We start from the raw sequence: 17903 nt of genomic DNA, 5'->3' as shown, positions 1-17903 counted from the left end.
TGACACCGTCCACTGCTCTACTGACACCGTCCACTGCCCTACTGACACCGTCCACTGCTCTACTGACACCGTCCACTGCCCTACTGACACCGCCCACTGGTCTACTGACACGTCCACTGCCCTACTGACACCGTCCTCTGCTCTACTGACACCTTCCTTTGCTCTACTGACACCGTCCTCTGCTCTACTGACACCATCCACTGCTCTACTGACACCGTCCACTGCTCTACTGACACCGTCCTCTGCTCTACTGACACCGTCCTCTGCTCTACTGACTCCATCCACTGCTCTACTGACACCATCCACTGACATACTGACACCGTCCACAGCTCTGCTGACACCATCCACTGCCCTACTGACACCGTCCACTGCCCTACTGACAACGGCCACTGCCCTACTGACAACGGCCACTGCCCTACTGACACCGTCCACTGCTCTACTGACACCATTCACTGCCCTACTGACACCGTCCACTGTCCTACTGACACCGTCCACTGCTCTACTGACACCGTCCTCTGCCCTACTGACACCGTCCTCTGCCCTACTGACACCGTCCTCTGCTCTACTGACACCGCCCACTGCCCTACTGACACGTCCACTGCTCTACTGACACCGTCCACTGCCCTACTGACACCGTCCACTGCCCTACTGACACCGTCCACTGCCCTACTGACACCGTCCACTGCTCTACTGACACTGTCCACTGCTCTACTGACACCGTCCACTGCTCTACTGACACAGTCCACTGCCCTACTGACACCGTCCTCTGCTTTACTGACACCATCCACTGCTCTACTGACACCGTCCACTGCTCTACTGACACCGTCCTCTGCTCTACTGACTCCGTCCACTGCTCTACTGACACCGTCCACTGACATACTGACACCGTCCACAGCTCTGCTGACACCATCCACTGCCCTACTGACACCGTCCACTGCCCTACTGACAACGGCCACTGCCCTACTGACAACGGCCACTGCCCTACTGACACCGTTCACTGCTCTACTGACACCGTTCACTGCTCTACTGACACCGTCCACTGCCCTACTGACACCGTCCACTGCCCTACTGACACCGTCCACTGCTCTACTGACACCGTCCTCTGCCCTACTGACACCGTCCTCTGCCCCACTGACACCGTCCACTGCCCTACTGACACCGTCCACTGCTCTTCTGACACCATCCACTGCCCTACTGACACCGTCCACTGACATACTGACACCGTCCTCTGCTCTACTGACACCTTCCACTGCTCTACTGACACCGTCCTCTGCTCTACTGACACCATCCACTGCTCTACTGACACCGTCCACTGCTCTACTGACACCGTCCTCTGCTCTACTGACTCCATCCACTGCTCTACTGACTCCATCCACTGCTCTACTGACACCATCCACTGACATACTGACACCGTCCACAGCTCTGCTGACACCATCCACTGCCCTACTGACACCGTCCGCTGCCCTACTGACAACGGCCACTGCCCTACTGACAACGGCCACTGCCCTACTGACACCGTCCACTGCTCTACTGACACCATTCACTGCCCTACTGACACCGTCCACTGCCCTACTGACACCGTCCACTGCTCTACTGACACCGTCCTCTGCCCTACTGACACCGTCCTCTGCTCTACTGACACCGCCCACTGCCCTACTGACACGTCCACTGCTCTACTGACACCGTCCACTGCCCTACTGACACCGTCCACTGCCCTACTGACACCGTCCACTGCCCTACTGACACCGTCCACTGCTCTACTGACACTGTCCACTGCCCTACTGACACTGTCCACTGCTCTACTGACACCGTCCACTGCTCTACTGACACAGTCCACTGCCCTACTGACACCGTCCTCTGCTTTACTGACACCATCCACTGCTCTACTGACACCGTCCACTGCTCTACTGACACCGTCCTCTGCTCTACTGACTCCGTCCACTGCTCTACTGACACCGTCCACTGACATACTGACACCGTCCACAGCTCTGCTGACACCATCCACTGCCCTACTGACACCGTCCACTGCCCTACTGACAACGGCCACTGCCCTACTGACAACGGCCACTGCCCTACTGACACCATCCACTGCCCTACTGACACCGTTCACTGCTCTACTGACACCGTCCACTGCCCTACTGACACCGTCCACTGCTCTACTGACATCATCCACTGCCCTACTGACACCGTCTACTGCTCTACTGACACCGTCCACTGCTCTACTGACACTATCCACTGCCCTACTGACACCGTCCACTGCTCTACTGACACCATCTACTGCCCTACTGACACCGTCCACTGCTCTACTGACACCGTCCACTGCCCTACTGACACCGTCCACTGCTCTACTGACACCGTCCACTGCCCTACTGACACCGTCCACTGCTCTACTGACACCGTCCACTGCTCTACTGACACTGTCCACTGCCCTACTGACACCGTCCTCTGCCCTACTGACACCGTCCACTGCCCTACTAACACCGTCCACTGCCCTACTGACATCATCCACTGCTCTACTGACACCATATACTGCCCTACTGACACGTCCACTGCTCTACTGACACCATCCACTGCCCTACTGACACCGTCCACTGCTCTACTGACACCGTCCACTGCTCTACTGACACCATCTACTGCCCTACTGACACCTTCCACTGCTCTACTGACACCGTCCACTGCCCTACTGACACCGTCCACTGCCCTGCTGACACCGTCCACTGCTCTACAGACACCGTCCACTGCCCTACTGACACCGTCCACTGCTCTACTGACACCGTCCACTGCCCTACTGACACCGCCCTCTGCCCTACTGACACCGTCCTCTGCCCTACTGACACCGTCCACTGCCCTACTGACACTGTCCACTGCCCTACTGACACCGTCCACTGCTCTTCTGACACCATCCACTGCCCTACTGACACCGTCCACTGCCCTACTGACACCGTCCACTGCTCTACTGACACCGTCCACTGCTCTACTGACACCGTCCACTGCCCTACTGACACCGTCCACTGCTCTACTGACACCGTCCACTGCCCTACTGACACCGTCCACTGGTCTACTGACACGTCCACTGCCCTACTGACACCGTCCTCTGCTCTACTGACACCTTCCTTTGCTCTACTGACACCGTCCTCTGCTCTACTTACACCATCCACTGCTCTACTGACACCGTCCACTGCTCTACTGACACCGTCCTCTGCTCTACTGACACCGTCCTCTGCTCTACTGACTCCATCCACTGCTCTACTGACACCATCCACTGACATACTGACACCGTCCACAGCTCTGCTGACACCATCCACTGCCCTACTGACACCGTCCACTGCCCTACTGACAACGGCCACTGCCCTACTGACAACGGCCACTGCCCTACTGACACCGTCCACTGCTCTACTGACACCATTCACTGCCCTACTGACACCGTCCACTGTCCTACTGACACCGTCCACTGCTCTACTGACACCGTCCTCTGCCCTACTGACACCGTCCTCTGCCCTACTGACACCGTCCTCTGCTCTACTGACACCGCCCACTGCCCTACTGACACGTCCACTGCTCTACTGACACCGTCCACTGCCCTACTGACACCGTCCACTGCCCTACTGACACCGTCCACTGCCCTACTGACACCGTCCACTGCTCTACTGACACTGTCCACTGCTCTACTGACACCGTCCACTGCTCTACTGACACAGTCCACTGCCCTACTGACACCGTCCTCTGCTTTACTGACACCATCCACTGCTCTACTGACACCGTCCACTGCTCTACTGACACCGTCCTCTGCTCTACTGACTCCGTCCACTGCTCTACTGACACCGTCCACTGCTCTACTGACACCGTCCACTGCTCTACTGACACCGTCCACTGCTCTTCTGACACCATCCACTGCCCTACTGACACCGTCCACTGACATACTGACACCGTCCACTGACATACTGACACCGTCCACAGCTCTGCTGACACCATCCACTGCCTTACTGACACCGTCCACTGCCCTACTGACAACGGCCACTGCCCTACTGACATCATCCACTGCCCTACTGACACCGTCCACTGCTCTACTGACACCGTCCACTGCCCTACTGACACCGTCCACTGCTCTACTGACACCGTCCACTGCTCTACTGACACCGTCCACTGCTCTACTGACACTGTCCACTGCTCTACTGACCCCGTCCACTGCTCCGCTGACACCGTCCACTGCTCTACTGACACTGTCCACTGCCCTACTGACACCGTCCACTGCCCTACTGACACCGTCCACTGCTCTACTGACACCGTCCACTGCCCTACTGACACCGTCCACTGCTCTACTGACACCATCCACTGCTCTACTGATACCGTCCACTGCTCTACTGACCCCGTCCACTGCTCTACTGACCCTGTTCTCTGCTCCACTGACACCGTCCACTGCTCTACTGACACCATCTACTGCCCTACTGACACCGTCCACTGCTCTACTGACACCACCACCCCAAACTACCAGGATCACAAAGGACACACTTGCGACAGGGCCCTTGCGTTCCACCACTGTGGGGGGCCTCCCAAGATGGCAGGAAGGGGGCCCTCTGCAGAACATGTGAAAGGGTCCCGGGATCTGTGGGGGGATCCACCGGGCCTGAAGGTAAGGGCCCCAGGCTTGGAGGGAAGGGCCTTGGGTGGAGGTCAGGTGGGCCTTCATAGTTTCTTGCATGCCTCTTGTCATATCTCACATGCCCCACATCCTCTCCTAGCTGAGTCTGGTACCCCATCAAAATAGGCCACAACACAAGGAAGAGACACATCCAGTAGATTGGCAAAGCTTTAATTCAGTTAGTTCTCATAATTCTGGTAGTGGTTCCTACACCAGCTTGGGCATAAGTCATCCTGTTCCCTTTCCTACTCCCTACTAGGGACCTCTCCAAGCATGCTCTGGCCAGGGAAAGCTTCATGCTTCCAGGGCCACAGAACTAGGGCCCCACTCCACACCCTGCCTCCTCTCTTGCCCATGTCTCTATCTGAACTCTCTATAGTCTCACATTACACAGTAATTATAACTTACGAGAGGGGGACATCTAGTGGTCAAACTGAGGAATGCTCTAACACCCCGTTACATGCAGAGAGGATGGCTCATCAGTAATCTGCTGCTTGTTCACTGTCCAATCACAGGTTGGGGTCCAGGAAGTGACCAAACTATACTGTAGTAGAGAAATGTCAGGTCATTAATTTGTCCCCTCTGACCGGAATACAAACTGGTGTAATGGCGGCCGCGTGCGTATTTTATCTTTGTATTCCGCTTCACTCATCGACTTTTCTTTTCATATTTCTTTCCACGCCAAGGACAGCCCCACCCACCATTTCCCGACAGAGTGTACAACAATAGCGCATATTATAGAAGGCGACCCCTGGACGGCGCAGACTGCGGTGAGGCGCCCGGCGTGGGCGCCCCTCCCCCCATTATTTACACAATTGACTTTTCACTTCTGTAAATACCAATTTAATTAAAACTGACGAAGAAGTCAGAAGCGGGATCGTGGTAACGCCAGAGAGTCAGCGCTGCCTCATTATCCGACCGTAATCATCACGTAAGACGCCGCTGGCCGCAATTACCGGGAATGAAGTGTAATACATCCCCGTGTCTGAGCGGAACTTCGCCGCTGATTGGGCGGGAGGGCGAACTGCTAACTGACAGCGAGTGTTACGCAGGAGGGGAAAGTTCGCCTGAGCTGCGCCGAAAATCACATCGCTGCAACACATGGAGGCGGAGAAAATTAACCCGATCGTTTCTTCGTAAACGGGAAATGCATGGAAGAGATCGACTTTTGCTAAACCTTACGAATCTTTAAAATCCTTCGCTCCGCGTGTTCTGCGTAATTCTATACCCGGGGCGGGGGGGGGATATTGGTTTGTTATACATGCAGGCTCTGCTTCCTCCCTCGTAGTAGACCGCCCGGGTCTTTATCTCCATGTAGAATGTCCCTCGAGTTTATCTTTAGTAAAGAAAGGGAATCCCAGTCTGTTTATTTACATTCAGGCGGCCTCCGTACGCCGCGCCCACCGCTGACCGCGCCGCATTGTACAGAAGACATTATCACCTCTGTTTATTTTCTAATGAATGAGATGAACTTATCGACGGAGCGGAATAGGAGACGTGAAACCGGATGCGGGATTCCCGTATAAAACGCGCCGGCGTCCTCCCCTTCCCGAATAAATAAAGTCATAAAATCCCCAAACAGACACAACAAAGCCGGAGGCGGGCACGGCGCCCACGACCAGTGCTTTATTTACATCCTCCATTCAAAACATCCGCAACACAAAGCGGGGGAGGGGGGCGGCTTGGCGTTACCTGGGCCCGAGCGCCATTCAAAGGGCAAAATATTGACCAATCAAATTTGAAAAAAATCAATTATCTTCCGAGCGCCCTCCTAATGCAAACAAACCGTGACGTTTTCTGTTTACCGAATGAACAACGCCAAGACTTTCCAAAATAATCCATACAGAAAACGAGGGCGGAGGTTACCGAACTTTCTTTACCGCCTTTCTCAGGTGTTCCCTAAATGTGAATAAAAAGTCAAATTCTGCACTGAAGCGTCGCAATATACCGCATAGAAAATACACGTGAAATGTGAATAAATCTCCATACAGTGAATAATGACTCCATATATCATCACACTTGGTATAAGAAAAAGCGAAAATAAATAAAACATGTTTTACGGAACTTATCTGGATCTCCAGATGAAAATTAAAGAAAGCCTAAAAAAAGAAAACGAATGCAGCCGCCGCGTCTAATAATTGGTGAGCGGCAATATAATAAAATGTTTGCTTTGGGGGTTTATTACTGCTTTAAAGTTACTGAAATGTCCGTAGGAATCCTGTGTGCTTCCCTAATCAACAAAAATCATCAATAAATCAATATAAATCGCCCGCGATGAAGACGTCTTCCTGCGCCAATCACAGGGAAATAAAAGACAGACGTTTGCCGCGGTCACATGATTCCCCTGAACCAGAGATTTTTCTACCCCTCCCCCCCCTTGGAGGATGATGAGAAATATTCCTCCGAAGAAATCTTCACACAGATACTTGTTAAAAGATCATTTCATCATTCACCCCGCCGGATATAATCAGTTTCTAAATGTTGGGTCAGCGCACTCTGGTGTTCCCCCGCGGTGAAAGTCTCGCCGGATCCGCTCTCGGCGGTATTACCCGCTAAATCACTCCAAAGTTCAACCGCCGTCTGAAGGAAAAAAATGTACTTTATATTCCAGCGAGTCTTCGGCTGCATTGTTCTATTTCTTCATTGGATACATGCAGAGAATCTATTTATATCTAAACTATCAATTTATCTATTTATATCTATTTATATGTAAACTATCAATGTATCTATTTATATCTATTTATATGTAAACTATCAATTTATCTATTTATATCTATTTATATCTAAACTATCAATTTATCTATTTATATCTATTTATATGTAAACTATCAATGTATCTATTTATATCTAAACTATCAATTTATCTATTTATATCTAAACTATCAATTTATCTATCAATATCTATTTATATCTATCTATTTATCCATCAATACACAGTATCTCACAAAAGTAAGTACACCCCTCAGTGACATTTCTTCTCTCTTTTCATGTGACAACACTGAAGAAATGACACTTGTCTACAATGTAAAGTAGTGAGTGTACAGCTTGTATAACAGTGTAAATTTCCTGTCCCCTCAAAATAACTCAACACACAGCCATTAATGTCTAAACCGCTGGCAACAAAAGTCAGTACACCCCTAAGTGAAAATCTCAGAATTTGGGCCCAAAGTGTCAATATTTTGTGTGGCCGCCATTATTTTCCAGCACTGCCTTCACCCTCTTGGGCATGGAGGTCAGCAGAGCTTCACAGGTTGTCACTGGAGTCCTCTTCCCCTCCCCCATGATGACATCACGGAGCTGGTGGATGTTGGAGACCTTGCACTCCTTCACCTTCCGTGTGAGGATGTCCCACAGATGATCAATAGGGTTTAGGTCTGGAGACATGGCTTGGCCAGATTATATTGCCGGTAAATTACAGATCTGGTGATAAACAAAGCAGCCAGGGAATCCCTTGATCTACACCAGACCCTTATCCTAGATGAAGATTTGATATAATTATTAATGGGAGACCCCGCACACCCAAAAACAAATGTGTGGGGTTCTTCGTAAAAATGCATACCACACCCTTATCTTGATGGTTGTTTGGTATGGGTGCGAAGGGGGACTCCACAAAAAAATGTTGAGTCACCCCAAATTTCATACCACAAACTTTGGGTCAGGTAAGAATTTTAAAAAGGTGTGGGGTCCCCTCCAAATCCACAGCAAACCATTATCTAGGCATGCAGCCTGGCTTCCCAGGGAACTCCCTGAGCATAGCTTCACAGGGACCCCCCTGAGCATGGCTTCACAGGGACCCCCTGAGCATGGCTTCACAGGGACCCCCCTGAGCATGGCTTCACAGGGACCCCCCTGAGCATGGCTTTACAGGGACCCCCCTGAGCATAACTTCACAGGGACCCCCCTGAGCATGACTTCACAGGGACCCCCCTGAGCATGGCTTCCCATTGAACCCCCTGAGCATGGTTTCACAGGGAATCCCGTCACCGGGGATGTGCGGAGAGCACATGCTTGGTAACACCAAACAATTTCCAGTGACCTCGCACATCCCTGGTGACCCCGTACAGTGCGGGAGATCAAAACTGGATCAGCTGTGCATGGCAGCCATGTGCTCATTATGAGAGGCTCTCACCATCCATGTGCTATGCTAACTTCCTCCTGGGGCTGTACCCCTGCTGTGCTCAGTATGTCAGCACAGCACAGGGATGGTGGGAGCCCATCATAATGATCACAGTAGAGGTACAGCCCCAGGAGGAAGTCAGCACAGCACAGGGATGGTGGAAGCCCCTCAAAATTAGCATAATGACTGAGTCGTCGATGCGACGACAACTGATCCGAAATCCGAAAATTCATAAACAAAAGTTCGTATTGCGTACAAAATTTGGACGCATGGCAATTCGTATTTCGAATCCTCCCGAACGTATGAATTTTGGGAAATTCGTACGAATTTGAGATTCATACAAAACTAATCGCACATGTCTATTATCAATAAGGAATGAGGATGAGGTACAAATATGTGGCCATGTTTGGTCAGTGATGTCATGCTATCCCCACCCCCATTGTTTACATGGCCGGGGTTTCCCATACTGGTCATACTGTGTTATTAATAACTACAGCTCTTGAAAGACCAATCTACAAACTCCCCCCTTCCATGCTGTGTCATTTACATTTGTTTTTATATTATTTATATATATATATTTTTTTTTTTAATAATGGAACTTCAGAGAACTCCATTGGGAGCCTGTGTGACAGGTGACAACACAGGAGCACAATTTGGAGACTGAGCGTTGTCACTCTACTAGAGGAAGTGACTGAACAGGGACCTCCTTGGCAGGATCACTGGGATTATTTCAATGAAATTTTAATAGATTAGGATTTTAACATAAAACTCCCAAACCACCAACCATCCACACACACTCTCGTATACAGAGATACTGATTGGCTGAAGATCTCACCTGAACTACCAGATGGCACAGCCGAGCTCCTTCCTGGGTCAGGCCAAACAGGCTTCGTATTGCCGATTCTACGCTGTGGACGTTGTCAGACGCTTCCAGCTGCTCCACCAGACCCTGCAGACAAAGGAGATGAGCGCCATCAACACATCACCTAATGTCCGTTCTCTGGAGGATACATAGGTAGTCAGGTTGGAAAAAAGGAACAAGTCCATCTAGTTCAATCAATAGAAAAAAATAGAAAACCAAAGGAGGGTAAAATCAAACCCCTATGAAGCCTGTGGCCCAATCTGCTCCAGTGGGGAAAGAGAAATGAATACCTGATCCCCCAGGAGACGATCGGATATTTCCTGGATCAATAATAACCGGAATTATAACCTATAATGTCAGTATCCAGTTATATTGTGTGCTAGTTAGGAATAAATCCAGATCTTTATTATAACAGTCTACTGAGCTGGCCAGATCTAGACACTTCAAGCGAACACCAAAAGTGGAACTTCCCCTTTAAGGCCTCCTCCCCGGCTCATGTTTGTGAAACTGGGGCTTTGGGGATGAGGGGGGGGGGGGGGGCAGGTACCTGATTCTGACAGGTACCTGCTCCCACTTCTGTTTTACGGTCACCTTAGGTGATCAGAAGCTCTCCTTCCCGAAGTCTTCTGGGACACATGACAGGTTCTAGAAGACTTCGGAGCCTGTGACAGAGCGCAGCCCTGCTTATGCATGCGCAGTGGGCACCACCTGGCTGAGAAGCTGCATGCCGTCACAGCTGGGTGCCCATAGTAGAGATGCCGGTGTTCTGTGCAAAACTGTCCGCCTATCGAATAGTGTCCGCTGTGTACTGCGCAGTATGGAGCACAAGGAGATTCCAAGTGGACATAGGGCTGCACATATTAGAGGGCCCCTCGCGGGCTCACTCCGCTCACCACGCTTCAGGCTCGGCCTCGCTTCGCTCACCTCTTTTTATTCTAGCTCTATGTCCACTTGGATGGTGGGGCTTGAACCTGGACTCGCGGCGCAGGCGCCATTCATCTTTGGATATTTTCAGAATCTGCTTGTCATGTGTACTGCACATGCGCAGTACACAGCGGACACTATCCGACGGGGGACACTATTTGACATGACACCGGCGCCATCATGGGAGAACACGTGGAGAGAACATGTGTGGAGAATACACGGGAAGAACATGTGGGGAGAACACGTGGGGAGAACACATGGGGAGAACATGTGCGGAGAATACATGGGGAGAACATGTGGGGAGATCACGTGGGGAAAAACACATGGGGAGAACACACAGGGAGAACACACGGGGAGAATACGTAGGGAGAACACATGGGGAGAACATGTGTGGAGAATACACGGGGAGAACATGTGTGGAGAATACACGGGGAGAACATGTGTGGAGAATACACGGGGAGAAAACACGGGGAGAACACTCGGGGAGAACACAGCGCAGGTGAGGGCACCCCTGGATCGTGGGTCAGGTGAGTGGCTGTGAGTCAGCAGCTACAGTTTTTGTTGGGGCTGACTTTTAAGAAATAAAAATATGACTGGAACTCCACTTTAACAATTCATTATTATTCATTTAAAGCAGGAAAATAAATAACAATTATTCATTTGATATAGGACATTTGGAACCAACATAGTGTAATTCCGTAAAACTCGTAATTTTATTAGTTAAATAATATCACACTTACATTCCTGTAGTAGATATAGTGCTTTTGTCAAAATGGTTACAGCAGTGAGGTTCTTCTGTCGCGTTTCGTCACCCAGACGACGTCCAGGGTGACGAAACACGTCGGGAGAACTTCACTTCTGTAACCATTTTGACAAAAGCACTATATCTACTACAGGAATGTAAGTGTGATATTATTTAACTAATAAAATTACGAGTTTACGGAATTACACTATGTTGGTTCCATTTTTCCATCCCGTATGATCATGTTTGGTGGAGTGTGGTCTGCTCTTTGGAGGATAGTCTGACATCGCGTATGGTTTTGAGGAGCTTTTGTATTAACCCGGTCTATACCTCATGATTTTCTGAAGACCATCCATATGCCTGTTTGGGTCCAAGGCATCTGGTAAGCCTTGAATTTTTTTCATGGTGGTGGTAATCACATAATGGTGGATTGTGCACTTTTTTGGATTCCTTGATGGACTCTTTTCATTCACTTTTCACGTTAAAAAAAGGGAAAAAAAGAAGTCGCAGTTGTTCATTCCTTTCACGGACAATATATAGAAGGACTTTTTTATTTATTTATTCCAAGTGTATTATTTTCTTACGTGTGATTTATATATACACATTGTACTAGTATAGATGTTACTTATATTCATATATGAATTCACAAGTTTTGCATAGATGTTTGTATGATTATCATATTTAGCGCGGCACTTTTCTTCATTTTTCATCTCAGGTGGTATGGAGACAAGTGAGGGGAAGATGGCCCACCCATCTCCAAACCATTGCAGGGCAGAAGCCACCTCAAAAAGTCACTTCTGCCCATAGCTCTTAAAGGGTAATTAAAAAAAAAAATTATTAAAATGTTTTACATTTCTTTTTAATGCATTTTAGTGTAAATATGAGATGTGAGGTCTTTTGGACCCCAGCCCCCCCCCCCCCCCCCCACTCAGATTTCACATTAAGGAGGTCCTGTCATGCTTTTTTTCTATGACAAGGGATGTAATAGGAATAAAAGTGACACCTTTTTTTTTTAAAAGAACAGTGTAAAAATAAAAAATAAGAGATAAAATAAATAAGAAAAAAAGAACATTTTTAAAGCGTGCCCCATCCCGCCGAGCTCACGGGCAGAAGCGAACGCATACGTGGGCAGTGCCCACATATGAATACGGTGTTCAAACCACACATGTGAGGGATCACTGAGATCGCTAGAGCGAGAGCAATAATTCTAGCTATAGACCTCCTCTGTAACTCAAAACATGCATCCTGTAGAGTTTTTTAAATGTCGCCAATGAAGATTTTTAAAGGGTAAAAGTTTGCCACCCATTCCACGAGCGGGCGCAATTTTGAAGCGTGACATGTTGGGTATCAATTTACTTAGCGTAACATTATCTTTCACAATATAATATATATATATATAAAAAATCGGGCTAACTTTACTGCTGTCTTATTTTTTAAATTAAAAAAGTGTATTTTCTTCCAAAAAAAGTCCGCTTGTAAGAACGCTGCGCAAATACGGCGTGACAGAAAGAAAATTGCAGAAATTGCAACGACTGCCATTTTATTCTCTTAGGCGTTAGAAAAAAAAAATTATAATGTTTGAGGGTTCTACGTAATTTTCTAGCAAAAAAAAACAAAAACAGTTTTTAACATGTAAACAACAAAAAGAGGCTTGGTCCTTAAGTGGTTAAAATGGTAGAAAATCATATTCACATCCTAAAGATGAGATTTACAGACTTGTTTTACTTCTACTTTTAAACCAAATGTGTATAGAGAGAAAAAGATGTATATATATATATAAAAACTGTAAAAATATCAATTTTCTCAATATAATTGTAGCGGATTGTGGCATTGCAGAGATTTACATATAAAATAATTGTTTCTAATGAATTCTTTATAGACGATGGGAATTGAATCACAAACATAACACAACGTTCTCATCCCTGACCATCTCTGTCCATGCTTCCCCGCGTTTGTCCTTCTCTGCCCCCAATTATTACAATAAAAAATAATTAATCCCATAATTTGGCGTTTACATAACTTTGCAGAACACAAGAAAAACAATAATTAAAGATATCAGGATGGGGGATGGGGAGTGCGCAGGATCAGGAACGACGTTAGCGGGAAGACGCCTGTTAATGGCTGGAACGGCCTTTTATCTGCCTTTTGGACTTACAGACGAATCCCTGATTATACAACAATCTATTAAAATGAAATAAGAAACAGCAAAGCGTCAAAAGCCGAGGAGGAACCATCGCCGCCCTCCCCCCCCCCCCCAACACCCAACACCCAACAAATGGAGGGAGGGGGTGACTGTGAACGTCATTTATTGAGTTGACTTTTTTGCGACATTTCCTTTCGACTTTTTTTTTTTTTATGTATTTTAATGTCAGCGGATCGTGATCTCCATTTATTTATAAATGTGTCAGGGAATTAGAATGTGCATTATTTTTTAATAAAGGAGTCCCAATTAATGGAGGGCCTTGGACATCGACGTCACTGAGATATTTTCTTAGCTTTTAAAAAAATATATAAAGATTAGTAACATTTGCATTAGCAACATTCAGGGACACAATAAATATTACATAGAGGCCACCGCTAGACCCTCAACGGGAGAGGACATCCTCCCAGATTTTAGGATCAAGTCAACCTTGAGATGAAGGTAACCGGCTACATAGGATTGTTATATGAATGACTCAACACGTCCGACACAACACATGGGGGACACTGACATACACTGATCTATGCATGTGTGTGTGTATATATATATTTATATTTAATATATATACAGTACTGCAAAAGTTATAGGCGGGTGTGAAGAAATGCTGCAAACTACAAATGCTTTCAAATACCGTACATATTTTTTAATTGTTTATTTTTATAAATTTTTATCAATTTACAAAACGCAACGTGAGCGAACAGAAGACAAATCTAAATCAAATAAATATTTGATGTGACTTCCCTTCGGCTTCACACCAGCAGAAGTTTGGTTTATCAAGCTCTTTTGAAGAAGCACAAGATGTACAGGCGATGATGAGGAGCGTAGACGCAGTGGTCGGGTAACATTGAGGAGCGTAGACGCAGTGGTCGGGTAACATTGAGGAGCGTAGACGCAGTGGTCGGGTAACATTGAGGAGCGTAGACGCAGTGGTCGGGTAACATTGAGGAACGTAGACGCAGTGGTCGGGTAACATTGAGGAACGTAGACGCAGTGGTCGGGTAACATTGAGGAGCGTAGACGCAGTGGTCGGGTAACATTGAGGAACGTAGACGCAGTGGTCGGGTAACATTGAGGAACGTAGACGCAGTGGTCGGGTAACATTGAGGAACGTAGACGCAGTGGTCGGGTAACATTGAGGAACGTAGACGCAGTGGTCGGGTAACATTGAGGAGCGTAGACGCAGTGGTCGGGTAACATTGAGGAACGTAGACGCAGTGGTCGGGTAACATTGAGGAGCGTAGACGCAGTGGTCGGGTAACATTGAGGAACGTAGACGCAGTGGTCAGGTAACATTGAGGAACGTAGACGCAGTGGTCGGGTAACATTGAGGAACGTAGACGCAGTGGTCGGGTAACATTGAGGAGCGTAGACGCAGTGGTCGGGTAACATTGAGGAACGTAGACGCAGTGGTCGGGTAACATTGAGGAACGTAGACGCAGTGGTCGGGTAACATTGAGGAACGTAGACGCAGTGGTCGGGTAACATTGAGGAGCGTAGACGCAGTGGTCGGGTAACATTGAGGAACGTAGACGCAGTGGCCGGGTAACATTGAGGAACGTAGACGCAGTGGTCGGGTAACATTGAGGAGCGTAGACGCAGTGGTCGGGTAACATTGAGGAGCGTAGACGCAGTGGTCGGGTAACATTGAGGAGCGTAGACGCAGTGGTCGGGTAACATTGAGGAGCGTAGACGCAGTCGTCAGGTAACATGGAATGTAGACACAGTGGTCAGATAACGTAGATGCAGTGGTTGGGTAACATTGAGGAGCGTAGACGCAGTGGTCAGATAACGTAGACGCAGTGGTCAGATAACGTAGACGCAGTGGTCAGATAACATTGAGGAGCGTAGACGCAGTGGTTGGCCAGCAGATGAGACACATCATGCTTATTTCCCTTCTGCGTTAGAAGATTTCCTGCAGTGCCATCAGAACAGAACTAGCAGAAACCAGTGGGGCCCAGATACACACATCTGTTGTCTGCAGAAATCTGGAGGAAACCAGAAGGACCCAGGAACCCCCATCTACTGTCCGGAGAAGTCTGGAGCAAACTAGTGGGACCCAGGAACCTGATCTACTGCCCAGAGGAAACCAGTGGGACCCAGCTACCCCCATCTACTGTTTAGAGAAGTCTGGAGGAGACCCATGGGACCAAGGTACCCCAATCTACAGTTTGGAGAAGTCTGGAGGAAACCAGTGGGACCCAGGAACCTCATCTACTGTCCAGAGAAGTCTGGAAGAGACCAGTGGGACCCAGGTAACCCAATCTACTGACCAGAGAAGCCTGGAGGAAACTAGTGGGACTCAGGAACTTCATCTACTGCCTGGAGGAAACCAGTGGGACCCAGGTACCCCAATCTACCGTTTGGAGAAGTCTGGAGAAAACCAGTGGGACCCAGGTACCACCATCTACTGTCTAGAGAAGTCTGAAGGAGACCAGAGGGACCTAGGTTCCCCCATCTACCGTTTAGAGAAGTCTGGAGGAAACTAGTGGGACCCAGGTCCCCCCATCTACTGTCTGGAGAAGTCTGGAGGAGACCAGTGGGATGCAAGAAACACCCACTTACTGTCCGAAAGAACTCTGAAGGAAACCATAGATAAAAGATAGGTATAGATATACAGTGGTGTGAAAAAGTGTTTGCCCCTTTCCTAATTTCCTGTTCCTTTGCATGTTTGTCACACTTAAGTGTTTCGGAACATCAAACCAATTTAAACAATAGTCAAGGACAACACAAGTAAACACAAAATGCAATTTGTAAATTAAGGTGTTTATTATTAAAGGTGAAAAAAAATCCAAACCATCATGGCCCTGTGTGAAAAAGTGATTGCCCCCCTTGTTAAAACATACTATAACTGTGGTTGTCCACACCTGAGTTCAATTTCTCTAGCCACACCCAGGCCTGATTATTGCCACACCTGTTCACAATCAAGGCATCACTTAAATAGGAGCTGCTTGACACAGTAAGGTCCACCAGAAGATCCTTAAAAGCTACACATCATGCCGAGACCCAAAGAAATTCAGGAACAATTGAGAAAGAAAGTAATTGAGATCTATCAGTCTGGAAAGGGTTATAAAGCCATTTCCAAAGCTTTGGGAATCCAGCGAACCACAGTGAGAGCCATTATCCACAAATGGCGAAGACATGGAACAGTGGTGAACCTTCCCAGGAGTGGCCGGCCGCCCAAAATTACCCCAAGAGCGCAGCGACGACTCATCCAAGAGGTCCCAAAAGACCCCACAACAACGTCCAAGGAACTGCAGGCCTCACTTGCCTCAGTTAAGGTCAGCGTTCATGCCTCCACCATCAGGAAAAGACTGGGCAAAAATGGCCTGCATGGCAGAGTTCCAAGGAGAAAACCACTGCTGAGCAAAAAGAACATCAAAGCTCGTCTCAATTTCTCCACAACACATCTTGATGATCCCCAAGACTTTTGGGACAACATTCTGTGGAGCGATGAGACAAAAGTGGAACTCTTTGGAAGGTGTGTGTCCAAGTATATCTGGCGTAGAAGGAACACTGCATTTCATAAAAAGAACATTATACCAACAGTAAAATATGGTGGTGGTAGTGTGATGGTCTGGGGCTGTTTTGCTGCTTCAGGACCTGGAAGACTTGCCGTGATAAAAGGAACTATGAATTCTGCTGTCTACCAAGAGATCCTGAAGGAGAATGTCCGACCATCTGTTCGTGTACTCAAGCTGAAACCAACTTGGGTTCTGCAGCAGGACAATGATCCTAAACACACCAGCAAGTCCACCACCGAATGGCTGAAGAAAAACAAAATGAAGACTTTGGAGTGGCCTAGCCAAAGTCCTGACCTGAATCCTATTGAGATGTTGTGGTATGACCTTAAAAAGGCCGTTCATGCTCGAAAACCCTCTAATGTAACTGAATTAGGACAATTCTGCAAAGATGAGTGGGCCAAAATTCCTCCAGGACGCTGTAAAAGCCTCATTGCACGTTATCGCAAACACTTGGTTGCAGTTGTTGCTGCTAAGGGTGGCCCAACCAGTTATTAGGTTTAGGGGGCAATCACTTTTTCACACAGGGCCATGATGGTTTGGAATTTTTTTCACCTTTAATAATAAACACCTTCATTTACAAATTGCATTTTGTGTTTACTTGTGTTGTCCTTGACTATTGTTTAAATTGGTTTGATGTTCCGAAACACTTAAGTGTGACAAACATGCAAAGGAACAGGAAATGAGGAAGGGGGCAAACACTTTTTCACACCACTGTAGGCTAGTGCCATTTGATAGATAAATAAAATCCAATAGTTAAGATATATTTTACACATATTTCTCGTGCCTCTGCAGATCCTTCTGGGGACGGAAATGGGGGATCCCTAAATGGGGGCTCTTGCCGCGGTTCGCTGGCTTGATAAGCAAAGGAGGAAGAGATTATCTGTCCTCACTCCAATGT

General features: G+C 48.0%; 1 protein-coding gene across 1 annotated transcript in view; it reads right to left on the bottom strand.

The window, feature by feature from the left end:
* INSC (INSC spindle orientation adaptor protein) overlaps window positions 1-17903 on the bottom strand; it is a 134537-nt gene that overhangs the window by 97769 nt on the left and 18865 nt on the right. The window contains exon 4 of the mRNA XM_077453680.1: window positions 9592-9705. Within this exon, the coding sequence (XP_077309806.1) occupies window positions 9592-9705 (114 nt within the window). The remainder of the gene's footprint in view (window positions 1-9591; window positions 9706-17903) is intronic.

This window comes from Lithobates pipiens, unplaced genomic scaffold (assembly GCF_037356315.1).
Source record: "Lithobates pipiens isolate NorthernLeopardFrog02 unplaced genomic scaffold, aLitPip1_a1.2 Scaffold_24, whole genome shotgun sequence".
Classification (NCBI taxonomy): Eukaryota; Metazoa; Chordata; class Amphibia; order Anura; family Ranidae; genus Lithobates; species Lithobates pipiens.
The sequence above is the reverse complement of the archived record's forward strand: the minus strand, read 5'-3'. Positions and strand labels throughout refer to the sequence as shown.